The sequence below is a fragment of the Anopheles nili genome, chromosome 2 (assembly GCF_943737925.1).
Source record: "Anopheles nili chromosome 2, idAnoNiliSN_F5_01, whole genome shotgun sequence".
Classification (NCBI taxonomy): Eukaryota; Metazoa; Arthropoda; class Insecta; order Diptera; family Culicidae; genus Anopheles; species Anopheles nili.
This window is the reverse complement of record NC_071291.1, coordinates 63,225,613-63,252,426: the sequence shown is the minus strand read 5'-3', so window position 1 is coordinate 63,252,426 and position 26,814 is coordinate 63,225,613. Positions and strand designations below refer to the sequence as shown.

The 26,814-nt window shown below is 49.1% G+C and overlaps 1 protein-coding gene across 1 annotated transcript; it reads left to right on the top strand.

Annotated features, from left to right (window-relative positions):
* Window positions 1–370: 370 nt before the first annotated feature.
* On the top strand, window positions 371–26,439 carry LOC128721755 (E3 ubiquitin-protein ligase SMURF2). The gene is made up of 13 exons (XM_053815541.1): window positions 371–495; window positions 2,628–3,366; window positions 4,336–4,374; window positions 20,615–20,851; window positions 22,601–23,540; window positions 23,613–24,274; window positions 24,334–24,737; window positions 24,801–25,030; window positions 25,104–25,300; window positions 25,381–25,570; window positions 25,649–25,848; window positions 25,919–26,082; window positions 26,155–26,439. The coding sequence occupies exons 2-13, from the start codon at window positions 3,312–3,314 to the stop codon at window positions 26,437–26,439; spliced, it is 3,603 nt and encodes a 1,200-aa protein (XP_053671516.1). The 5' UTR covers window positions 371–495; window positions 2,628–3,311.
* The last annotated feature ends 375 nt before the right edge of the window (window positions 26,440–26,814 follow it).

Here is a 26,814-nt window from a genome sequence, read left to right as displayed (position 1 = left end):
TCCTGATGTGATTCTTTGAAACTGGAGACATATTCACATTCATTACTCAGCTTTCCCAATAGCTGGAGTTTATCAAAATTGACGAAATGAGTTGTCAAACATGCATGTCCGATCGGTGCACTTCCGTGCCACGAAATAGGATGCGTCAGCCAGGAACGGGCGATGGTAAACAGTCCTGTCAACCCGATGACAGCTCGCGTACGTGCGCGAGTGAGCACGCGAATCGGGTGGCACAGAGCGAAGACGTTCGCACGGGCAGGAAGAAGCAGAAGTGGTTCCGACGAACTGCACTTGTTCTCTGTGTGTGTTTATACTATTGTTAGAAGTGCGTAGAGTAGGTTGGTCTCGTCCGTCGGTCATTTGCGTTGCAGTGTATCGTGTGCGCCAGTTGGAAGTGAGTGGAATTGTTAAGGAGAGAAGCTCTTGCGAACCCCCGTCGTGTGTCCCCGTGTGGTGGTCGTCCGCGTTCCGCGGGTGTACAAAATTTCGTTTTCGGTAACCCTTCACCCCAAACGTGTCCGGTTGGGTCGGCTAGGGGTTCGGGGCGTGTTTTAAAACGCTACCCCCACGGAAGGGCAGGGTGGCCGCGTTTCGTAAATATCGCCCGTGTGTCGTGTGGCATCTCACAAACCGTGCGTCGCGCGCGTGTGTAGGCTTGGGAGATACGATATATTAATGCGGCTACGGCTTGTGCTACGTGTGGTCAATTGTCGGGGGCATTTCGCGGATGCGTAGCAATCTCGCTTAATTCCCGTGAATCTGTCGCGTTGACGTCGTCGTCGCCGTCGCAGCCGTCTCTTCCCCATCCCCGTCGTTGCCCTGCGTCTTCGTCGACGTTCCTTCGCCTGCTTTTAATGAGACTCTTCGACCAGAACACATTCACAAACGCACACCGCCCCGTGAGCAGCAGCGCCACGAGAACAACATGAGCAACAACAGCGCCCATCGGTGAAGTGTGCGTGCGCGCGTATCAAGCAGTCCCGTGGTCGTTCCTTCGTTTCTTCGTTCGTACGTCCGCAGGGTTTCGCTTTTCGTTCTCTCCTCCCTTCTATGCTGATTTGCGCGGATATCCACCCGCCAGCTCGGCCCTCCTCCCCCCCCATGGGGAGCTCCGCTGGATGGAACACCCGCCCTGTCGTGTGCCCTTTCCAACCCACCGCCCTAAGCGTGTCGTGTAAAGGAAGCAAGAAGTGAACTCCGAACCATGAACGGAGGAGGCTCTACGCGCGATCGCAAAACGATCGATCGTTTCGCGGATCGCGAAGGGCGTGAAAGAGAGCTGCATTTCGGGACACACCGACCGGTGCACGCCCACATGTAAACGGCGTGACGGGGTTTGGTGTGCTGCATCGCCCCTGGGGGTGTACGCATAAACGCTAAAGAACGATCGAACGGCTCGAAGACGGCAAAAAGCGGACACACAAATTGTACACGATCGAGCAAATTAGCGAAAAACACGCCCCGCTATGTCCTGTGGACGGAAAAGTGATCCACACGGACAAACGCATTGTGTGGTTTTTTTAATATTTTGAGGACGAAAGCTATTTCGTCGTCGTCATGGTGCGATCACGAAATCCAAAGAAACGGGAATGTAATTTCTTGTCCAAATGTCATTTTGACAGCTAGGTGGGTTGGACGATTTTGTGTGTGTTTTCTTTACCCGTGAGGTCGCTCGAGGTGAAATTATCTTAACTAGCGCTTTTCTTTGTGCCAACCGCGGGTAATCTAGAGAGGGTTGATGTTCTTTCGCACCTCCCCCCATTGAGGGTGAATCAGAATGTTTGAAACAACCCGCCTGGATCAACTTCTCGCCAAGGGTATATGATCTAGGCGGTATGTTGTCTTGCATGCGCACCCGACCTCATCGCAGCAGGCTGAAAGGCGATCTTGCTTAAACATATTCGCGAAACAACCTCGGGATGTGGTGATCATCATCACCACCACCACCACCAAAGCAAAACCAAGATCGCAATGCAGCGTAACCAGAGCAACGAGAGCGGGGGCTACTAGATCGCACGAGTAGCTGGATGCTGCGCATGTTTGCGTGCTCTAGTAGCCTGACGCTGATCGAGAAGCATCAACATCCACCCTATGATCCAAAAGGATGCCCTACCATTGTCGCCATTTGTTGTCACCGATGCGAACACGATAATTGCTCCGAAGGGGGCTGTTTTTTTTGTTGCTGTTTCTTCCTCTTTGCTGTCGCGAATGCAGCGCTAAAGCATCAATGAAACCGGACAGGCGCGTCCGTTCGCTTGCAGGCCTGTCCATTGATCGGTCGTCGTGTGTCCTCTGCCATCGAAACAAAAGCAAAAAAGAACTCTCCACGAAGGTGGCCTGGTCTGGGGCAGTCACTGGGCGAGCGCGCTGATGGTGGTTGTGCCCTAGCAGCAGCAGTAGTTGTGCGCACTAGCAGCCCTGTAGGTGGGGAGGCGATCGTGAAGGGTCTCGACTCGATGAAATAACCGACGACGGGCACGGTTGCTGGTGGGGGGATGGGTTTCGGGGTGGTTTTTCGCGAGCAATGACGGTGATGCTGATCATCATCATCATCATCCTCATCACCCTCATCATCATCAAGCGCGCGATCGGCGGTTGTGTTTATGATTATGTATGTTTTCTTTCAGCAAAACGGGGAAGCGCAACTGGCGGTCGAGAAGAAAATAGATACAAAACCGGGAAATAATCGCCCCCGGAGAGTGAAACCGTGCCGTTTCGTAGTGCGTGTGCTATCTGTGCGTTCGTGGTTGTGCTGGAAGCGAGGAAGAAGAGCAACAAGCAGCAGAAGCAAATAAAAAAAAATAAAAGAAGAAAGCAAGAATAGTAATAATAGATGATTGTGCTGCCGTGCAGTGGAACCGTGTGAGGGGGTAGATTTTTATCATTGCCTCGTGCGATTGTGGTGTTGCATTTTCCGCAGAAAGGGAAGCAGATAAATTAATCTAGCTCGTTGTGGCGCGAGGTGTGAATAAGGAAGAAAACGAAGAAACGAAGTGTGTGCGCGACAGCTAGATCGAAAGGGGGTGGTTTTGGGGGGGCCATTGTTTAATGCGGTAACCTTCCGGTTCGATCGGGTATACCGGGGTATACACTAATGTTTCGCCGTCGGCGTCGACGTCGGGGCGTGTGATCGTGATCGTGAAGGCAAAGGAGCCTTTAGAGAGTGTGACAAGCGAGTCGGAGGATCACCGTGTGTCGCTAATTGGGCTACCATTGCCTAACCCCAAACGGAAGGGTGTTCCAGATCCTTGGTCACGATCGGACCGAAGGCGACCAAAATTCCGTCCTCCTGCACGAGCAGGACCACAACGATGAACAAGCTCGAGTACTCGCGGCGCAATGGCACGCAAAAGATACGGATCACAAGTAAGTAGCTGCTCGTGATGATCACAGGACCTCTCTCCGTTTTATTCAGCCGTCTTTTTGGACAACACGAATCCATGTCATCGCGATCATCAACCCACGTAACGTGTAAGCCCTCTTTTGCATTCCAAGCCAGAACACACGCGCGAACGTCACGAGCTGTGGCTGTGTGTTGGTAAGGGTTGTTTCGTCTGCCCTGCTCGCAACACCACCCCCTAGGGGGCAGGTTTTCGGTTCGTCTAGGAGACCAAAGAACAAACCTTTAGCCCGCCGAAGAACAGATGAGAGAGATCGCGGTCAAACACGCACACGAGCACACCTCGAGCGAATCGAAAGGCGACCGGTGCTACCGTCGATGCACTGTAATTATGACCTGATCGAGCCCCGGATGCACGCGATCATGTTTCGGTTCTCGGCCAGGTATTGCGGGCCCTTGTGGAGAGGACACCTCGCAATCGAACCGAAACTGTTACACACGTCCTTTTGTCACAAATACACGCGCTTTCCGTTCGATCGAGGTGGGTCAATGTGTGTGTGTGTGTTTGGTGTGGTCACACGAAGCGAGTAGATGGGCGATTGAAGAAGACCGAGGAATGCGCCCTTTTTTTGGTGGTCGATCCTTTCAACCCCCTGGCAAAATGCGTTCGTCCTGCGGTTCCTGTGGAATTTTTCGTAACTGTAAACCTTTCCGAGGTTCCGCCTTGGTCCGGTTGTTTTATGGCGAATTCGTGTAATTTTTGCGCTCGAAAGAAGAAAAAAAAACCGGGCAACACCGTGCTATGGAGAAACGTTGCTACTTCACTTTTCAATTCATCGTTTCCACCGTCGCCGTCTGAAAGGATGCTAATCTGAAATCCCATTAAAAACAATTCAACGACAGAGAGACGGAGAGAGAGAGAGGGAGAGAAAAAAAAGAATGAAATGAAAATATCATAATGCCGTAATAATTTTCCTTCTCCTTTGCTTTTTCAGTTCTATGCGCCCGAAATCTGGCCCGGAAAGACCTGTTCCGTAAGTCTTTGATGTGATACGTGTCGTATTCTTAATACTTTCATTTTTTCTTTCATCGCTCTCCTTTTGGTATCTTAGTGGAAAAAGCAAACAAAAAAAACGGCAATGTCTCTTTGCCTTTCACTCTTTTTCTCGTTTTTCCACCCACCCAGTCTGTTGTCTTAGATTGGTCGCGTTTTTCGCTCATTTCCCGGTGGCGTTTTCAATTTGACCAGCGCCACTGATAACCGTCAGATCCTTGCCCGTCCAAATTAGTAGGGAAAACCGTGGGGTGGTTTGGAAAAAATCCTCCTCCCATCGGAATGTTATCTGTGCGAAAACAGGGCGCCATTCTTGCGCTTTCATTTCGCTGTCGTCATTTTCATTGCCGCGATGGCTCCACCCCCGGGGAGGGAGTCTTTTGGCGCATTCCCGGGGAAGGACAAAGAGGTGGAAAATGGCAGCAATTTTCTTTTGCCTCGGACGGTAATGCTCGCGAGAAACGAAAAAAAAAATCCGCATCCCGGAAGGAGATGGCTCCTCTCCCGTACGTCCGGTGTCGAGATAAATGGGGACATTTTTCGCATAGATGAAGATAACTTCATCTGCGTGTTGTGATAAGAGCGGACGCATTCTTGAGCGACAAATATTCATTCCACCGCAGGAGGGATGGGAAAGCGTAATATTATGTTATAACTTCTTTTCCGGATCCACCATCAGGTGCTGTTTTATGGGTAATTGTTTGCTTTTTTGCTCATGCATTTAGTTTAAATTAAATTCGCTTTAAGAAGCTATTTTAATAGAATCGTTTTTCCCCCCTCACAAAAAACCCCCCAAATGCATTGGGGTGCAATGGAAAATTGTAACCAAAAAAAAAATGCAGTTGTGTCACCCGGCGTGGGGGCGGAAACGGCGATCACCTCAGCCACCGCAGGTGTTGATCGTGCGCCGAAAGAGAAAATCCATATTCATTTACGCTCAAAACGTCCCGTTAACGAGACGGTTCGCTGAGCATAAAAATAAATCGCCATCGCGCGTCGGGGGCGGAAAAAGGAAAAATGAAAACGCTCGATTTTGCTGTTCCGTTCCGTAAGACCGCTGAGCGCTTGTTATATGTTGCGTACCTTTTTTTGTTTTGTTTTGCTTTTTGGACAAGCGCAAATCCGCGCGTGACGTTTCCTTTGTTTTTTCGCTCTGTGTTTTTTACTATTTTGCGTTACTGACGCTCGACGAGGTAGTAGGGTGGCGGGATGGATAGTATAATTGGGGGGCGGTTTTGCGGTATTTTTCCAAATTTTATTATTTATCTTCATGCTTTCGTGGGTCCTACGTACACAAACACACCGTGGTAAGGTTAATGTCCCGTTGGCGAACTGATCCGGCGAAGTGCAACCAAAATCAATAGCAAAACAAAAGAAGGAAAGAAAAATAACTACCACGCCAAAACTAGGCGAAACAAGCAACCAAGCCTTTTGCATAAATCCATACACTAGCAGGTGCTGGTGGATTTTTTAAAGGTTTTTTTTTCAACTCTTTCCCTCTCTCTTGGAAAAAAAGGTCCATTTTGTAGCCCCATTCGGCGTGCCCAGCGGGTTTCATTCATGCCTTTTATGCCCTTGGGTGGGGGAGGAATCGATGAAAATTTGCAGCAAATTTGCAATCACTTGCTGTGGGTCGTGGAGCTCGTTTGAATTGCATTTCGCGCGTTGCATTATTCCGCGCGCGATGAAATGCACACTCGACAGTACACGTGATGTGGGGTTTTTTTCTCTCTCTCTTTCTCTCTCGACCTCCCCATCGGCGAAATAGTTCAACACTTCTCTGAAGGCACGGGGGTCGTCCATAAGCCCCTCTTCCTCTCAAAAAGGACTTGAGTGGGGGTGCTTTTTTGTGTTGAATCGAACGCTTTCAAGGGTTTTTTTCGGACGTTGCGAGCCAGCAAGTTTTTGTTACGGTTTTAATCGAATGCAGCACGTCCGCATTTGGTCAGCGTTTTCTGGTGTCGGACACAGAAAGCTTTAGTTTCATCCCTTGCAGTACAAGGTCGCGCACACCGCGTGGTCTGAGACGCATTAATTTGAACGAAAACGCATGCAGCAAGCAGCAAATTTAAGCCACCTGCTGGCGTTCTGGTATTAGAAGCACGAAATGGTGCTGCGTTGCTTAGTTACAGATTTTTTTTTGTTTTAAATGACGCTCAAAGGCTTCTTGGATCGTTTCATTAAATTAAAGGGGATTTTTTCGTATTTTCCTGTTCCTGTTTTCCTGTGTGGGGTATTTCTATCAAAATTATCAACTTCATATATCATGAAGGGCCGTCAAACAAGTGTAAAAGTACATTCTCGAAAATGCAATTTGTCTCACCTATTAGAAAAGTCAAATACCAACCTGCGTGCGTATTAGTTTCCACCCCGTTTTTTTCTGCTTCATTTTCCTGCATTAAATTACGCATCATAGTGATAAAAATCGCATTCTAAAATATCGATGGATCGTCTACCGCTTGCGCAGGGTTGATGTAATCGAGCGTATTATTTTCGCAAACACACCACACTCAAACCCCCCATGTGTATGTGTGCAGTGCAACACTCGATATTCACGCGCATTTCCACCGCGTTACGATGAATCACGGTTCGGGCGATTGCGATTCGCGTATATTGCTGCATACTTTTTTTTTGTTTTGCTCTATTTTCGTACGGTGTTATCACCACGACCTCCGCCATGAAGCCCCGGTCTTGCACGAAGGTCGCGCCTGCGGGGCGGGTGCTAGATCCGATCCGATCCCGATTTGCGACTTTGGGGAAAGTACCCCATCGCTCTACTACTAACCTGATACAACGAGGGTGAAGGGATAAAAAGAGAAAGAGAGAGTGAACGTGAGCTCGACGTGAGATCAATGACTTTGATCGCGAATTGTTCACATTTCTGGGTGTGGCGTGTGGGTGGGTGAACGGGAAAATGGCAACCTCCCCTCGCGGGGTGGGGTATGTGTGGCACGAGGAAATGAACTTTCCACCCACCCCATTGCACCCTCTGTTTTCGTTCTCGAAAGAGGCATGATGGTGGCGCCTAACGCGCGCTCGAGCGATTTTTGTTTTGTGTGTGTTTTTTGTTTTACTTCACGCGAATGTTTTTTTTTTCCTTTTTTTTCCTTCTCTCTTGCGACCGATCGCTAATTTTAGTTCGCAACACACAATCGCCGGTGGTGTTATTCGTCATCCATCTCCTTTAGTCGCTCTCTCACTCTCTTTCTCTTTGCCTTTCACTCTTTCTCTGCACACCACGAATTACGATGCATTTTTCCGCGGGATTTTTTTTTCTTCTTCAAACCCACACCAGCGTTATTATATTGGTGTGTATCATCGGCCCTGGTTGGCAACTGACCAGTCGCGCCAGTAGGGCAGCAAAGGGATTCGGCTGCTCCAGGCTGCTGATAGTAAAAGTTTATCAGAACCAAATTCCCTTCCCCCTCCCACCCCCTGGCTGGGTCCTCCTTGTGGTTCTGTCGCTCGCTCGCTCGCTCGTGGTTTATTAGCAGTTTCGCTGCATGATTGATTTTATCTTCAATTTATTCCATTTCGTGTACTTGTCGCCTCGCGTTATCAGCCCCCTTACGGTGGGGTCTTGTGGGTGGAGGGAATACATGATACGCCATTTTGCAGTTCTCTCTCTCTCTCTCACTCTCTCTCCTGTGCACCCTCCAGCCAATGACGATTAATTCGGTGGTGCTCCTGGAGTTTTGATGTAACGGTTGCAGAAGGTGAATCATGGTTTCTGTTCCCGGATCAGCTGAAAATTTGGCACATTGTGTGGTGTTGTGTTTGAGGTTTTTTATAAGGGCTCCAACTGCCTTTTTATTTTTATTTTTTCCTCCACCATATCCTTTCATTACGAACAGGATATTAATCTGTTTTTTTTCCTCTCACATTAGCCACCCTAACGCGTCATTTCTTTATGTTTCCGGTTGTCTTATTTTTGCAAGGTTTCGATTATTATCAGCTTTTGATTCGATGATGCAAAATACTCCCAGCAAGACAAAAAAAGTGAACCCCTTCATCTCGTTTACACGGGCGAAAAAAAGAAGACATTAGCAACTAAGAGGCCTTTTCAGCGAATATTTCCATCCACGGCTGATTGTGCCGGGATGGGGTTTTTTTTTGGTTCTCAAATATTTTCCGCACGCCTTGCCTGAGCCCCAAAGCAACGGACAGAGTCGTACCCTGGTTCCCAGAAAGAACAACGAACGGTGGTGCTGCTGGCTGCAGCCGAAACCTATGCCGATGTCTGTCCAATTAATTAGAGTTATGGCATTCCATTCGCTGCCATAAATTCTCATCGCCAAAAAAAAAAACACCCAGTCCAGCGGCACGGCACCATGCTTTAAAAAGGGGGCTTTTTTCTGTCGTGGTGAGCGGGGAGTGTTGATTTTGCGCCGCATTTTCGGAACGCCCCAAAACGACGAGCTTGTGACGAGCGCCAAATTAATCTCTATTTCGCGAGCTGCGTCCCAGCAAATCCAAATCCGGCCATAAGGTCCCAATACCACCTTCCCGCCGGGCCGCGTGCACTAAAGCTTTGTGTCTCGCTCGATCTCTCGCGCCGCTCATCGAATGGGGTTGAGTCATGAGACCCCACCAGACCCAACGAATTGCGCATTTTTGACCTCTCCCCTCACGAGGGATGCATGTGCACGGTTGGCTCGGACCGGAAGAGAAGGAACATACGGAACGCGAGGAAGAAAAAGAAGAAAAAAATAGAGGCATATACATATAACGCCACGCGCGCACAGGAAATAGACGACCCTCCGCTCGTCCTGGTGAATGGGGTTGTCCTCGATTTGGCGAAAAATCGGTCCGTCTGCCCGTCTAGACGACGGTAGACGGGGCAATTGAATTAGGGGTGAAAAACTGGCTCGCCCAAAAGCGGGGCGGTTGAAAAAAAAAGGACCACGCGAATGTCCTGGCACGTTGTGGACGCGGCATTGGTCGTAAAAACAAGGCCAACATACACCACCGACGTACGTTTTGTGTCGTTCAATAATCCCTTTCGTCTCATAGGCCACCACGCTTGGGGCGGGGTTAGATGATCTAATGCGGAAATGATTATTGGGGAAAAGTGCACATAAAAAAAGGAGAAAAGTTTCGGGGGATGGAAAAATTAATTAAAACGCGCTACCAGCTGAAGACCATCCAGGCAATGAAAGGCGATTTTTCGCTTCATGCCATGCGACAGGGAGGCGTATCATGCATTATTTATCATCGATGGGTTGCAATAAAATCAGACTCCACGATTGGCGTATGATTGTGTGCCCTTCTTGGAGAGCCCTTGACATCACAACTAACAAAGCGCTCTTCTGCAATTGTGTGAGCGCGCTAAACCGCAAAGTGTATTTTAATCGGCTAAAATAGATGAGGGGAGATCGTTCTGCAACACCATCCACCACCCCAGCGGGGGTGCGCGCTTATTCCTCCTCCCTCTGGCGATCGCTAGCTCGCGTTGCACTTGAGCACCAACGATTGCTTGTTTTTTGTCCGTAACGAAAATGAGTAAGCACAGAGGTTGCTTGAGCCTTGGTTGAAGAGGGTGGGTGGGTGGGTGGGTGGTGCAAGACAGCAGCATCGCGACCAGAAGGAGGGGGTGTTTTCTACCCTTTGCAGTTTTATGCCTTTCTCTCTCTCTCATTCCCGGCTATGGGGGGACCGATTTTCCGACCTCGCGATTCGGTGGCGGCACAAGTGTGGCGACGAAAAGACGCGCCCGGAGAGTGTCTGCGTGTGTGTGTGTGTGTATGTGTGGCGTCAGCGAGGGTGGGGAACTCGCTGAGAAGGGGGGGATGAAAAATAAATTTTCGCCAAGCGCCAGGCGTTAGCGCCACTCTACTGGCGGCGCTGGTTTGTCGTTTTGTGTCGCCGCGACGTCGTCGTCGTCGTCGTCGTGCCTTGCCCGTCGTGGACACAAAACCCCCCAGGCGGGGCCGAATATATATATTCGAGACTCCCCTCCCCACTCACCCCTCCCCCCCCCCCATATTCACCTCCCTTTCAACCCTGCCGTCGCCATGGTTTCGAGACGGTTGATGTAAGAGCAGCGAGGAGGCACGTTTTCTCCCCATTGACCGCGTGCATGCCAACCGGCGGCGATGGTTTAGGACGTTCTTTGCGTGGCCCTTTTTTTTTTGGATGTTTTTTTTGTTTGCTCCCCACCCCCCCCCCCCCTCACCGGTTTTCTACTTACTTCATCGTGCTTCGGCTAATTCGGTTGGGTTTTCCACATGGCGCTAAGATATTTAGTTTGTTCTGTTTTCCAACCCATCCGAGTGATGCGCGCGCGTGCGTGTGTACGTCCGGTGTACATTTTCTAGCGGAAAATTTGCGATCACTCAACACCGCCCCTGGGTGGGTGGTGGTATTGGGAAAATAACAACAAAAAAAACTTGCCCTCTCCACACGGCAGCAACCACACACACACACACCCCAAATCGATCTGCAATAAACGGCGAGATATTATTCCTTGCTCTCGTCGGCGTTCTTTGCTCCTTTTTCTTTTGCGCCCTTCTTGTTGCGTGTCCGGTTTTTCGCGATTGAGGTTTTCCGCGATGAGGTAATAATATCCTAACGGGGGCCCATCAAACTGCGGTGGTGGAGCTTTTCTTGCCTTTTACTCAACCCATCTCCCCTCACCAGCCGAAGGAAAGCGTTTGGCTGCGGCCCGACCAGCGGAAAGCGATAGTGTGTAGCGGTGTATTTATGCGTGCCTTTTTTTCTGCTCGGTTGCCATAATTTGGCGCTTTTCACCGCGGCCTGATGATGATGGAGCGTTTGATTGGGGGTGATCCTGGGGCGTTTTATCGTGCGTGAACGGTAAGTGGGCATCGGAGCAGAGGCGTCTTTTAGCGCTGGAATGATGCCTTTTTGCGATGAGCTGTTGTGTGGATCTCTTCCGTTAGCCAGCTCTAGTGTGAGGTCCTTTGGATGGTCCTGCAAAATAGAAATGGTATAAACATTAGGTTTTCCATGGATAACATTCCCTTGTTTTCTCTAAATGTAGCTTAAACAATCAAGATCTAATGATCATGCAAAAACACTACTTGAATGAGCTTGAAAATAATTCGAAATAATTAGAGATTGTCCTAGATGATCTTCTCAAAATTGTAATGAATTTGTGCTAAAATCTAAAACAATAATATTGAGCATTGGATTCGTTTCATAAATTGATTTATTATTACATATTTCCTTACGCTTTCCTAATGTTGATGATTGAAAGGGAATTTTAATCAACTCATATAAAGCATTTTATAATACATTTAAGAAAAGTCTTGAATGCATTAAATTTTTTTACAAACATTAAATGAGCTATTTTTCTCTTAGCCGTGTAATTCTTTATGTCCCCCTGTCTAAAGGTGAATTATGCGTACGTTTGTCACCTATTTCGCATAACCTTTCACCTCTTATCCATATCCTGCTGTTTCTCTCCTCACTCCCACGCCCATCGGCACTCTTGTGCTTCGTTTCGTTCGTTTATTTAATTTCCTCCAACACACCGGCAATCACTTTCCGGCTGCGGATGGAATGGTACGTTTAGCTGGTGTGGCCTAACAGCAGCAGCAGCAGGTTCACATCCAAATTATGATGATGATGATGATGTGTTTGCCTCCTTCCCGTTGCATGTCACGCCGTGGCCAATTTCAAACCCCGTTCCCCTATATGTGTGCGCTTCTAGCGTGTGCGTTTTGCTGTTTTTCACCTCCCCCCCAACGAGAGACGATCGCTTTGCTGCGGCTGGGGCGCGAAAAATACCTCCCAAAGTCCCGTCGCGAAAGGGCAGCCGCTGGTCAGCAAGGGGATTGTTTGTGCGTTTTTTTTCTGCTTCGCTCTTGCACATTTGTAAGCGGTGCGTGTGCATATGCCTCTGTGGAAAAAAGAAAATCAACAACCATACGCGACCAAACGGAGTAGGGATTTGGCGAGGCCGAAGGAAGACAGGAAAGCTAAACATGTTCGCCGTTTTGCCGGTTGTTGCCACTGACCTGTAAACCGGCGGGGAGAGCACCTGGAGCTATATATGGTGTTGTATGGCCGAAAGAGGCTTAAATTGGTATCGCAACATTAGGCAGAAATAGCACGGGAAAATTAGGCTAAAATCAGCACTTACTAACACTGGTATATTTTGACATTGGTGTGCTGATTTTTTGTTAGGTTTTTGATAATACTGTAGGGTGTAGTTTAAGCCAAGGTTCATTAGTCACAATACAGCCCAACAATTTTATTACATTCTAACGCTTCTAGGGGGTTTACTCTAGTTGTTTATCTTTACTATTCACAGCCAAGCGAAGGGTGAGCGTTTTTGGCAATTTTCAACCCACTCCATTTTGGCAAACCACAAACCCAGCACTCAACAGCGTATAGTAACATTTTTCTACATCAATAACTCTTCGCAAATACCTCCAACCCTTTTTTTCTTCGCCGACAACGGCGATGGCGCTAAGCAATAGATTTATTTTACGATCACCCCGCTAGAGCCCGAGCCGAAATATGGTCGTGCTACCGGTTTCTCGGGGGGTCGCGCAATGATCATCGCGATCGAAATGAGCGGCTCTAAAAGAAGAGGATTAAGAACAGCAAACAAGCAAAAAAAAAATGGATGAAAAACACCAAACCTCAGAACCCTTAACGATCGGGAAACAAATCCACTTCTCACTTTAACCCTGCTGCTGCTGCTGGCTATCCGGCGGCAAGATTTGCGAGATTAAAGCGTGTGTGGTTTTTTTTTCTTCTCAGTTTTTTGCGTGTTGTGTGTGTATTCCCTCGCTCGCTTGTTCGTCCCGACAGCGACGTGAGCTTCGATGTTCGATGCCCTTTTTTTTTTGCTGCTGTTGTGCCTTTTCGCTCAATTTACAGCTTCCCCAATCAGCAGCAGCGTGTGCGGGTCATTGCGAAGGAGATCAGCGGATCGCGGTTTGTTGTCGCGGGTTGAATTTCTGTGCCTTTGGTACCCTAACCGACCGGCTTGATAGCCGACGATATAAATCACGGGTCGGTCTAGCTAACTGCGGCAGGGTGTTTGTGTGTGTGCAAAATAAAAAAGAAAAGCAAAACGATATGCATAGAAGCACAACACCCTACGAGATGAGCGAGTCAGACAAAAAAAATACCGTCCGTCGATTATGAGCGGAACATTTAAACCTCGGTTTTAGATGAGGCATGGCATCAATTGAACGGCAGGGTCCGGTTGGGTTCGAAGGCAAAATGAGAGAAGGCAGCAAAATGGTGTTTCATTTCATGGTGCCCAGTTTTTTTTTTTGGTACTTCCCTTGGGGGTATCTTTATTTTCTTTCTTTCGCTCTTTGGTATTTTTTGGATTGGCGATGAGTGAGACATGATTCATTGGATCGTCGTCGCTGAAGGAGTCGATTTTATTCGCCATTCCTTCACCAGTCCTTGGGGGGATTTTTTCTTAAAGCGACCCTGTGATAGCTTTAGCATAATTTTGGCAATCAATGGCTGGTTGTTTCTTTTTTCCTTCACGAAATAGAACGTCTTTTCTCCGATCCCTTTCGGTACAGCCCCATCGTTCCTAATAACCTATCAAGGTTGTAGACAGATCACTCGAAAAAAAGAAGCTTCTTATATGCATCCGTGCCACTGAAGGGGGTTAATACTTCCACCACCATAACGTAGCCGATTCGTGCGCTGGCAAACTGCATCGTCCTTGAACATCATCGTCCGCTCCACTTGCGGTGGATGGTTGGCGAATTTGGAACGCGAATGATGGTCCTTGAACGAACGAACGCAACGAATAAATGGCCCTGAAAAAAAAAAATAATCAAATCTCACAGCGAGAGAGAACGTGCGGAGAAAAATAACCCGGTCAAGCGCGAGGGTTCTCCTCAATCCTCGAGAGACCACACACGGCGCGGTTTCGTTCGCAAGATTGTCTCAGGGCACGGGAATTGATCCCGGTGGAAAAGGGATGAGAGGATGGACCAGATGAAGAAGAAGAAGCAGTTGAGAGGGAAAAAAAACCCCATACTCGGTCGCGCAATGATGATGATGTCTTAACTCTCCGCCGATCGGCGTGATGCTGTCTTCTGCGCATAATCTGGGTGTGCCTTTTTTTTCTCTCGTTTTTACGTTGGCTTTTCCCAAATCGAAAATCTCCCGCCACCGGTGTCGGTGCAGTTCGACAAAAAAAAAAAGAACTGAATTCCAGAATAATGTTTACCAAACGAGCGTGATTGTGGATGCGCGAGCGCGCGCGCGGTCAGGAGTAGCACGCCAGTGGTTGAGCGCTACAAACATACAATTAGCAATTTGATTTATTTGATTTCGCATTTTTATGGGATCGCATCGTCGTTCGAGGGGAAGTTTTCCGTGGCGACGTGCTGGTGGCCGGCGATAGCCCCGTCATTATCGGCTGGCGGGATTTGGTTCGCTTTTGTGAAAAAAAAAGCGCCGTCGATTGGTGACTCAAAATTAAAAATCGAACGCAATTGAGACCGAGGCTCCTGTCGTCGAGTGGCGCAGAGAGCAGACAGGAGTGATAAGTTAGGCCTGTTTTTTTTATTAAAATGAAATTACCAATAATTCTTTCTCCTTCACATCCGAAGCGGTGTGTTTCGTAATTCGCATCGTTCGTGCAAAGACCCAAAAGGGTTTTCTGAACACCCAGCGCAGCGCGTATGAAAGGATCCCTTAGCGAAAAGCGATCGGCTCCACGGGCCAACCGGAAGCCACAAAAGGCGAGCGACACGCCATCCGGCCTTTAATTTGGGTTTTAAATAACACGCCTTTCCAAACACGAGAAGAAGAAAAAAACACGTGCGTTTGTGTGGGGATTTATGTTATTTTTTTCGGTTGGAAAAAAATAGAATGTGCAGTTTGATATTTAATTTCATGTACATAAAATTATCGCTTATTAGAGTGGCTGGCTGGCGGGGGTGGGTTTTATTTGGTGTTGTGTTGCTTTTGCATTTAAAACCAAAAAAAAAGCTCACACTCTCTGTTATGCTTTTTTTCTGAAGGGGGTTTATTTTATATTAAACGGGAAAATGCTTCCCTTTGGTCGCATTTTCCCATCACCTAAATCCCTCGGGTGAATTGAGTTTGCAATCAAAACCGGCCTGCAAATGACCGAGACCGAACCCATCGGTGTATTGTGGAAGCTTGTTTAACGTTTTCTGCCGCTGAAGGCCATAATGAAGGCTGGTTGGTTGCTGCACCGTCGTCTCGTCGGTTTGGCGACTTCCATCCGGTGGGGCCTCGGAGTTTCCAGAGCGGAAGTCGGCGTCGTCGAAGGTTGTTTTTTTGCCACTTCTCCCGAGTGGATAAGAACCGATTCGGTATCCGGTGGGATGCGATAAGAAATTTATCCGTTCAGTCTCGAGAGCTGATTTATATTTTTGACTTGTCGCTTTTGTCGCTGATGATTATTTTTGTTCTCTTTGTTTCGCTGGAATTTATGTACTGTCATTTGCATGCCCATCGAGTTGGTTCTGCGAATGAACGTTTTGTTTGGCTGGTTTTTTCGTTGCTTTAAATGCATCTGACATTGTCAAAGCCAAGTTATTTGATGTCTTTGCATCGTGATTGTCTTCGGAGAAATAAGAAAAGGTCTCTACCATCGAAAAAAACACAACCATAAACCCCAAACAGACCTTCATGGCTGCTGAAGGGCAAGTTTTAATTCAGTGTCAATAACAACCGACAATCGAGGCAAAAAAACGTACATAAATCTTTTCCTCCGGTGTTTGTTTGCTCAATGAAGTACGTCCAGCAATTAACTGATTAATGGAACATTAAAGTAGGGTGCTATTTACGCGTGGTATGCTTTCAGACGGTAAAAAAAAATCCGCACCTCCGATCAAACGATAATTCCGCGATCATCGATCATCAGTTTTTCTCTATCGATCTCGGCACCTTGTTTATGCCCGCTTCAATAGTGTGCAAATCGTTCAAACGATTGCGCGTAGGAAATCTACGGAACTAATAACCGGCGCTAGTCAAAAGAAACCTTGCCCTCGCGATCGTGAGAGAGTGCATCGCACCTCCCTGCCAGCGAGTGGGTGGTGAGCAGGGCGAAATGAAGCTAAAATTATCATTAACCCACCCCCAGCCGCAACGACGACGCCACCGTGGGCGTGTTAGAGATTTGAATCGCAACACGCGAGGCCCCACGTGGGACAGGAAGCGCGTAATCGCGCGCGGAATTGATTATATGCACAGCGTATATAAGAGTTTCGCGCTGGCCCCACTGGTTTACCGAGTGTGAGATGGGGCGCAAATGATACATTTTAAAAGACACCACCGCAAGCAATTCAAACACCTGTGAAACCGAGAACCACCTCCTCAATAGGTCGTCGCGCACGTTAATGAGAAAGCCAGCGTTGGGTTTGATGGACAGGTCTCCCCGAAAAAAAAGGACGGCTGCTAACTCAACAAAACCTCCGCTGTTTTTTTTTCTCTCTTTTACATGGTGTTGTTTATGAGGTTCGTTACGGTAACCTTCCCCTGGACGGTTGCTCCGTTGTCCGCACAACTCATCAATTCGCGTGTAATAAATCAAAATCACTCCAACGGAATGGCGGGATCGCATGCAGCGATGGGTGGTTTGATTACTCGCTCGACCCCCAAACTCCCCAAGCACGTCGCTAATGCGCTTTCGTTGGAAGCGGGAGTAGGTTCATTGCCAGTTGCTCCTACTGCTGCTGGCATGGCCCGTTGTTTGACCAACTCACTGGGCTACACTGGGTTCGGGTTTGGCATTTTCCGGCATTTTCGCCGGACCGTTATTCACACAAAAAGGCTCCAGGGCACGTGCGAACAGCTGTTTCTGTCTCGTTGCTGGTGAGTTGTGGTTCCGTTTCGCTGATATGCCAATCGAAATGTGGAAAAATCGTGCTTTACTGGCGTCCCTTTTCAGGGTTTGGTGTTAGGAAAATTACGCCCTGCTCTCCTTTTGCCGGCTAGCGATCGTTATTTGATCGTTGATTGTCGATCGCGACGGGAGGATTAATGAAACTTTCTGTGATTGAAAAACATTCGATCGCACAGATTATCGAGAGGGTGGAAAACTTTCAAATACGTTTTAGAAATACATTTAAATACGTTTTGGAACTAACTTTGTTCGGGAACGAACTGCGATTCTCTTTTGTTTCTCCCTCTCCCTCTCACAATCAAATTCAATTAAAACCTTATCACACGCCACCCGCAACCGCAACCCCAGCGCAAAATCTCATCTTCTGCCCCATAAACTAATCATTTTGTGTGTATTTCGCGACGGGGTTTTAAACGGGGCGGCAAACCGTACAATGTAACACTTTCGCAGAGAGAAAACACCGCTAGAGAGGTTGGGAAAACCGAAACCCTTGCGTTGGGCTAAGGTTGTTTTTTTTTTGTTCGGGTCCGACAACGGGGGTGAATATGGATCGCTTACAGGGCTAACGAGCGAGCTGCGAGCGGATTAAAGTGCAAAACCAACCCCCCTCCCGTGTGGGGTGGGTGGGTGCCTATCACCCTAAATAAGTAGTCCGGCTGGCTGGCTCGCTGGCCCCCCCGGGGTGGTTTCGGGTTCGAGATGGGCTCTCCCGACGTGTTTGTATGTGTATGTTATTATCCACCTGGAATCACTTCGCGCTTTTGCTGTTGGTCTGGTCTCGTCTCTGTCTCTGGTCCCGTGCGCACTAGGTCAGGACGGCGGGTTGCACAGTTGGGTTGAAAGTTTTCCACCCACCGGAGGAGCACTTGCGTCGGAAAATGCCGGTCGATAAGGGGGCCCAGCCAGGGGGCGGGGTGGGTGGCAGGAATATTTAACGAACCGTAGCAAGTAGCGTAGATCGTGCTCGGTGTTGTGCTTCTTCCCAGTCCGTTATGCGGCACTGACAAACACACACATCCCTCTGACGCACTGCACCATAATGGGTTGTGAGAGGGGTTGGTCTGGTTTAGGGGGTGAGCTGGGCGAGACGAACCACCCCCTGGGAGGCGGGCTTTACATTATTTTATACGACGGGTCCAGCGATGGTTTTGGAATCTGCACGGTCGGGTGAAATTGTATGCGCGCACGCTGCCTTCTTTCTAATGGTGTGTTCTGGGCGAGTGGTTCTTTGTCCAGTGGCGTATCCCTCGACCATGGGGGGGGGGGGGGGGGGGTGAGTTGGTGGTGTCCCCAATGGGGACAAAAAAAAATGATCCCGTAGAAGAGCGAATTTTGGGGGGAGGTTTTTTTCGAAGGGTAGTAGGTGCATTATGCATGTGCTCTGGCACCCGTGTCGGTACTTCGTTCGCTTCTTTTGCGCTCAATTTCGCAGCCCTGCAATAACACCGATTGGGGTCAAACATCACTCGAATGGCGAGAACCAAGAGACAAAAAAAAAACCACCCTTCGGTCCATGGAGGGCAGCATTCAGGCAGAATTCTAGAAGAAGTTTGCACAACGGCTGGTGTGCATTCCGAGTGAGCGTAATTAACTTTCGCTTTCGAGAAGTCGCTGTGCGTTTTGCATTTGCACCTGGTTTCACCGATTGTACCGAAACTTCGTTCCGTAGCAGTAAATTAACAGCTCTTTGTCACGGTTTTCTCCATCCTGACTGACTGAGAAAGGCGACGGACGGACGCGTGATAATGATGGAAAATGAATGAATGCCACACGGTGTGGGAACTCTGACAGAATTCGTACAAGTGCGGCTGCTCGTCAAAATTTGAGACCACGAGTTTTTTGTCGGACAAGCCAACAGCGCTTGCTTGAGTCAGCGGTTTTATGGGAATTCTTTATCAGTTCGGTGACTGACACCGATCCTTCTTGGGCTGCCGATCCAGTGCGCTGTTTGGAATTCGTGGAACGTTTCGAAATTCCTCACTTTCCAATTCACGATCAGTTCATGTTGCTGCATTTAAATTGGAATAATAAATTTCAATTTAATTTTTTTTTTACTTTTTAATTGGATTAGATTGGATATGTTGAATTTTTGAATTGATGTTTTTTATTTGTTAAAAGATACTGGTGTTTTGATGCGTTTTTTTATTTTTAGAAGCTTATAAAGCTTTTCGAGTATTGTATGCAACTGCTAAATTAAGAAAACAATTGTTCTTCATTGTTATTTATATATTTTTTTGTAAACCTAAAAACCCAAAAACCTCAATCTACCGAAAAAGAATAAAAAATGAGAAGAAAATGAAATAAAAAAAATGCGTTATCGCTACCGAAACGCTCACTCATTGCCGGTGCAATAAATTTAATCGAATAATTACGAAACAATCATACAGACCCGTTAACAAAATTTTATTTGTCACAATTATCAGCTACTCACATTAGTTTTGAGTGTGCCGTCCCCCTGCACCCAGTGCACCGTTGGTAGTCCCGAGGGCGGTAAATGATCAATAAAACCCACCCAACCGGCCAAGCGGTGCTCTGCCGTCCAATACCTTTTTTTTCCCCCAAGTGCGGCAGAGTTGCAGGAAATGTAACTACCATTATGTGATGTAATGCAACGGCGTTGCAACCATTGAATGCACACGGGCAATGATTGTCCATTAATAGAAGCGAATTAGGCTCGTATCAGGGGGATGCATCAGAGAGCAGCACACGGTCGCTGTAGGGAAAGCCCTCGTCTGCTTCCGTGTACGTGAGCGTCTCCTCGAGTCCCCTGGCCATGGTTGCAGAGGCAAACTTCAGTTATCTGTGCGAGACATAAACACACACACGGCGTACCAAGGGGGTTTTCGTTTGTTTTCTCCACCGACGTTTCAATTGACAATCGCGCTTCCTAGTCGGGTAAATTGGGACAAACCGTACCGAGGAGATGATGAGGCGCGTGCAGTTGAGCGCAAAGTGTGTGTGCGCCTTCGCTCCAACAATCTTCGAGTGGGTGGTGCTTTTTCCTACCCACCCAGGAAGCACCCAGAGGACACCACGATGCCACTCCGGTTGATCGCGGGACGTGTATCTTTCACGGTTGTGTGTGGAACCGCATTGCTTCCTATTAACCGCGCGTAACCGGTTGATTATTTTATTGTGCCGTTGCTGTCACACGCACCCTTGTCTTGTTTTCCGGGCTTTGCGAAAGTAGTCCACCGGAACGAAGTACGTGACGATTGCGAGCGATTCTACCGAACCTTACTGTCATGTCCGCGTGAACGTGTTTGAAAGGAAATAACAAAAAATCAGCTAGTTCCGTGTTTCACTTCTTGAGGAAAACTCAAATTCTTGTACTAAAACCCACGAGAGTTGTCTAATTCGTTTTCTTTATGTTCTTCTGATCCTCGTACAGGACTCCCAGATCCATTCGCAAAGATCATCGTTGAGGGTACGTCGCAGGAGTACACGACGGAAATCTGCAAGGCGTCGCTGGATCCGCGCTGGAGCTCGCACTACGATCTGTTTCTCGGCAAGAATGACAACATCATCATCTCGATCTTTAACCACCGGAAGTTGCCCAAGCGGCAAGCCTTCCTTGGTTGCGTGCGGATCATGGCGTCCAGCATTCAGCTGCTGCGTGATACGGGATGTAAGTATTTTAACGTGCTATCGTGGGCAGTTACTATGGTAACCGGTGACGGGAGGAAAACTGACGTTTATATTTTGACAAGTTGGTATTTTGGTAATGGGGAAAATACATCATTTTGGTGAGGAAGAGCCTTCATTTGGTAAAGAACATTTTAGTTCAGGATGCTCAGGTAAAGTGAGTGATACTTTGCTTATAAAATTGCAATAAAAAATAAACTGAACGAGCGTTTTTTCGCATTTCCAGCAGACGCGTTGAGCTCTCAAGCTCTCTTTCAACCACTCCCGATGGTGTGGTATATTCTGGATGAGGTGGCAAAACAGTGAACCACTTCCTGGGCATACCATAGGCTGCCGACACATTCACCTGAGCGCTGAGCGCATTCCCAGGTGTCGCTGAAAGCAGAAGTGAAAATGAAGCCCCATTTTTAATTGCACCTGCACATTTGCTGCACACCAAAAGCGGGCCCGTTTACGCAGAGATCGGAATCGTGCGCTACGGAACAAAAGTGCAATCCCTCTTGCATTAGAAAGTGGTGCTCGAGAGGATGTGCTTCACTGTTTTCGCTCTTTCTTTCTTATTTTTATCTCTTCTGCATGCCATAAAGTGCGCGACCCTTCTCGCGTTTCGCAAAAGGTGTGTGTGTATGTGCGCTGAAGGGCTCAGTCAAAGTGCACTTGATGGCATCGTTAAGGCGCGCACCGCACACTAGTGGAGAGAGGAAAGTAAAGAAAAAAAAAGAGCCCTAGATGGTATCATCCATCCTGGAGGGCGTCTCCGTCCCAGCAGCGGCCTTGAATGCAACCCGGGACGTGGCATTTGGGTTGGTACGGGGAAACGCGAGAAAGTGGGCCAAATTTGAGCACCCCCACCCAAGGGGAAGAGGGTGTTTTCCCAGGCAAAAGGTGAATTCCCACCATTAGAGGACGGGCTGTTGTATGCGGACGTTTACGTCTCGGTTTCGCTGTTAACCCAGCCCCGGGGCTATTTGTCAACCCGACGGTGTTCGGGGAAGGTTCACAGGTTCTCGAGGCTCCGTGTGAAACAATTTGCCAATGGAGAATCGACTTTTATGAAGCCTCCTCTTCTCTCGGGGGTACTTCGAAGAAAAGGTGTGCTATAAATTAATTAATTCTGCTCTGGTTTTTTGTTGCTGTTGCTGTTGGTTCCTTTCCCTCGTGACGGTTGAGATTATGATGCTCGGTCGCGCTCGTCTTGGTGGTTTTTAGTTTCGTAGATGTACTGTGAAAGTGCTCTCAACCATAGGCGGAGACCCGTGGAGAACCGCTATCGAATCCGAGGGCAAAGCTGATTAAAGAGAAGCCCGTTTTTATTTAGGGATGGTAGATGAGTAAACAACCAGCTTGCCAGCATACGAAAAGGGCCCCAAATTGATGAGGCTCCTTCCTTGCACCGAATAGGTAGCACTTTCAATTAATTTTCCCTTTCCCGAAAAAAAAGGCACACATACACACAAACATAGACGCCTTACCGTTGGTTCAGTTTACACAACCCACCATCGTCGGATGAGATTCGTTTCGCACAATGGCCGTATTTACTACTCATTAGCGCGAGCATTTAGCTGCACTAATTGGCCACTCAGCTTTTCGCTCGTTTTACCCGTCTCGAGTTTTCCTAGTCACACCCGGCGGTGACCTGGGTGGGTCTCTTCTCTGCTCCATTGTCGCCACGGACATTGTATCTGTGTTATTAACCTCGTTTTTTGGGGTGGTTTTCTTCTTCCCATTGTAGATCAACGGTTGGAGTTGGTGAAACGATCGCAGGATGATCCGGATCAGGTCAAGGGACAAATCATCGTATCGCTGATGTCGCGGGATAGTGCCACCGGTGGTACGCCGCTTGCGATCGTTAGCCCTGCTGGGGATGTACGTGTTCCGGATGACGACGACGTGGTTGAGGACACGCTGATAGTCGAGCAGCAACAGCAGCAACAGCAGCTCCCACAAGGATGGGAGGAACGCAGACAGGCAGGACGCACGTACTACGTGGACCATTTCACTAAGACCACACAGTGGCATCGGCCAACGGAACCGGCTGGTCCACTCGTACGCCATCCGGTCGCTAATGGTGCCACCAATGGATCACCACACGCTCTCAATGGGAACGTGAACGGAGGACAACAGCGACAGCAGGAGCAACAGCACATTCTTGGGAGTCCAACGAATGCGAACAACGCGGCGAATGGGGTGGGCGAGGACAACACCGGATGTCCCACGATACCGGCAGGGCCGTCTAAATCGGCCACAAACAACAGCATCAATAGTATTCAGTCGAACGATTCTGGCAGTAGGCGACACTCGGCCGAGATACTGATCAGTACGAACAACAAGGAGAACTGCATCAACCAGCAGCAGCAGCATCATCATCACCAGCAACACCTCAACGGGAAGGAACATTCGCATCGAACGGCGGGTGGGAAGGACACCGACGCTGGTGGCAGGGAGGCGGTTCAAATGAATGGGAACGTGGTCGGAAGTCGTGGCGGAAGTGCGAACGCGCACAATCGCTACCGGAACGATGCGAAGAGTCCGGTTCACTCGCACGATGAACCGATCGTGATCACACCCAGCTCCTCTAAGACGACGCCATTGATCGAAATCCTGAACAGTCCGCTTGGAGGTGGTCTGCCCGAGCAGCAGGACATTTCCCCACGCTCTGGGAACGGTCCAAGGTGAGGCAACGAAAAGAAAGGGTTCTTTCGAAGCAGTGTTTAATCTCCTGTTTTGCCTCCTTCTGTTTCCAGGGAACCACAACCGGTTACGGGAATGACGAACGCCATCGGAACGCTCTCGATTGATCCACCGGCGGGTTCACACCGACCACCGGGATCCACCAATGGTGCCGTGAACGGTTCGACTGTTGCAACCAACGGCCAATGCGTGGTGGTAGTTAGTGATGCTGGTGGTGTAACGAATTTAAGCAGCCCCAACCATCAGCACCAGCGCAGTGGAGGTGACGCGAGTGTACCGGGGGGAGGCGGACATCAATCAAAACCTACCGTGCCTTCGTATTTGCCGTTGGGGGCGAGCAATGGCACTGTTAATGGCCACAACAACACCAACGCGACCGGAACAAACGGCGCACACAATGGCAATCATAGTAATTCGTCCTCCGCTCCCGATACAGTCGGTGGTGGTGGTGGAGGAGGCGGAGGGGGAGGTGGTGGCGGAGGAAGGTCAAATCATGGTACGCCTGGGAACGCGGTTGGAGAGGCATGTCATCGTGAAGGTTCCGCCTCGCGGCATCGGAACCGTCCAGCCAGACATGGCGATGAATCGTCCCGACGGCGAACGTCCCGTGACAGGCCACCGAGGCCCGGTGCGGTAGGAGTTGGGATGGGGCAGCCCCGACCAGGCAATGGGGTTCCCTTCATCCGACCAGCCGTCGATCTTCCCCATGGTTATGGTAAGCGCGCCACATCCTTCTTCCGTGGTCACTTTTCACTAACCTTTATTTTCTTGTAGAAATTCGAACGACACAACAAGGACAGGTGTATTTCTACCATATACCAACGAGGCAGTCCACCTGGCACGATCCGCGGATACCGCGGGACTTCGACACGCAGAACCTGACGACGGAAACACTCGGACCGCTACCACACGGCTGGGAGCAACGTAGGACGGCCTCGGGCCGGGTGTACTTTGTCGATCACAACAACCGGACGACCCAATTCACGGACCCGCGGATAAACATGCACGTCCTGCAGATGCTCCGGCGGCAGAACAGTGCCACCGTGTCGCCACCGGCCAACGGATGTTCGTCGAACTTTTCGCCACTGTCGGGGGCAGGACCACAGGTACCGAATGGTGCTGCAGGATCAGTCCGACACGCCGCCCTAGCGGAAGCGGTCAATGCTCTCGCTAACGGAGTAAGTATTCCGTGATCCCGTGGGCATTTTGTGGCAGCTGATATTAACGTTCCTTCCTTCCAGGACATCGCGGTATCGCATCATCACCACTCACCGAGGGGAGCGACCGTGAGCAATAACATTCCCGATCTGCCGCAAGGGCTAATGGATAGCGCCGATCTGCTGCCGAAGTACCGGCGGGATCTGGTGGGCAAGATCCGAGCCCTACGGCAGGAGCTGCAACTGCTGCAGCCCCAGTCTGGCCACTGTCGTTTGGAGGTGTCTCGAAATGAAATATTTGAAGAGAGCTATAGGTAAATAGTTTCCGAAGGGGAGTTGCATCCTGCGGATGAGTAGTATTAACGCTTGCCGATTGCCGACTTTCAGACTGATCATGAAGATGCGTCCCAAAGATATGCGCAAGCGGTTGATGGTGAAGTTCAAGGGTGAAGAGGGACTGGATTATGGTGGAGTGGCCCGCGAGTGGTTGCATCTGCTGTCCCGAGAAATGCTTAACCCGCAGTATGGTTTGTTCCAGTACAGCCGGGATGATCACTACTCGTTGCAGATTAATCCCGATTCCGGTATGAATGGTTCTCCGTTGGTGGAGTCGTTTTCCTTCGCATCTTGCCCTACTAACTGCTCTCTTTCTTCCGTTTCCCAGGCGTTAATCCAGAGCATCTGTCGTACTTTCACTTCGTGGGGCGCATCCTGGGCATTGCCGTGTTTCACAATCACGTGCTGGACGGTGGGTTTACGATGCCGTTCTACAAACAGCTGCTCAACAAACCGATCACGCTGTCCGACATCGAGGATGTCGACCCGGAGCTACACCGTAGTTTGACGTGGATTCTGTAAGCATCTGTGGCCACCGCTTAATTCTTTCGTGCTGTTATCCTCTAAACGGGCTTTGCTTGCTTTGTGTTTTGCAGTGAGAACAACATAACGGGTGTGATTGATTCGACGTTCAGCGTGGAAAACAACAGCTTTGGTGTGCTGAAGGTGCACGAGCTCAAACAGAACGGTGGCGCCATCTCGGTGACGGAGGACAATAAGCGGGAGTACGTGAAGCTGTACGTGAACTATCGGTTTATGCGTGGCATCGAGCAGCAGTTTTTAGCTCTCTCCAAAGGTGCGTATTTTCCACCGTCGCTGTTGTTGTGCGCTTAGTGAGCTAATGTTCAATGTTCTTTCTCTGATAGGATTCGGTGAGTTGATCCATAGCCATCTGCTTCGGCCCTTCGACGAGCGGGAACTGGAGCTGCTTATCAGCGGTATTAGTCAGATCGATGTGACCGATTGGAAGGCCAACACGCGGCTGAAGCAGTGCACTATCGATACACCGCAGATCATGTGGTTCTGGCAGGTTTGTACTTTAGAAATCTCTCTTTTAAAAGGCTCTGCAGACTCACTAACACCTTCCTCTCTTCTCCCGTAGATCGTAGAGTCCTACTCGGCGGAAATGCGCGCGCAGTTGCTACAGTTCGTGACGGGTTCGTGCCGTGTGCCACTGCAAGGTTTCCGGGCGCTTCAGGGCTCAACCGGTGCCGTCGGTCCGCGGCTTTTCACGATTCATCTGACCGCGGACGTACCGATCCAGAACCTGCCGAAGGCGCACACCTGCTTCAACCGGCTCGACCTTCCGATGTACGACTCCTACCAGCTTATGTACGACAAACTGACGCAGGCCGTCGAAGAGACGTGCGGATTCGCTGTGGAGTAGAGCACGGGTTAGGTGAAACGGTGTGCAGGATTTAACTTTTGTTTTGTTTTTAATCGTCGTACGGGTGTTGGTGAGGAAGAGGAAGGCCGTATGTTATGTCGTTTGAGGAAAGAAACGCGTTTAAAATGCGAAGAACTGGTACAAACCAACGGGTGAAAGGACTCGGTAAACGAACGAGTGCGAAGGTGTGCTCCGTAAACGAAACACGATTTCGAGGTGTTTCGGGTATGGTCGTCCCCAAAAAATGCAATAGAACACTGTAAGCAATGCCAGACGCGTGCAGCAAATAAGTGCAAAGCGAGCGAGACGAAGGAAAACGGATTGAATTGTTTTCCTTTCGGTTGAACGAGAGAAAAGTAGGAAAGCGTTGAGAGT

Bases quoted from the DNA above. Each gene is read 5' to 3' on its own strand.
- LOC128721755 (XM_053815541.1), top strand. From the start codon at position 3,312: ATGAACAAGCTCGAGTACTCGCGGCGCAATGGCACGCAAAAGATACGG. The intron at 4,375-20,614 runs GTAAGTCTTTGA...ATCCTCGTACAG, and splicing joins GGCCCGGAAAGACCTGTTCC to GACTCCCAGATCCATTCGCA. The intron at 25,849-25,918 runs GTGCGTATTTTC...TTTCTCTGATAG, and splicing joins GTTTTTAGCTCTCTCCAAAG to GATTCGGTGAGTTGATCCAT.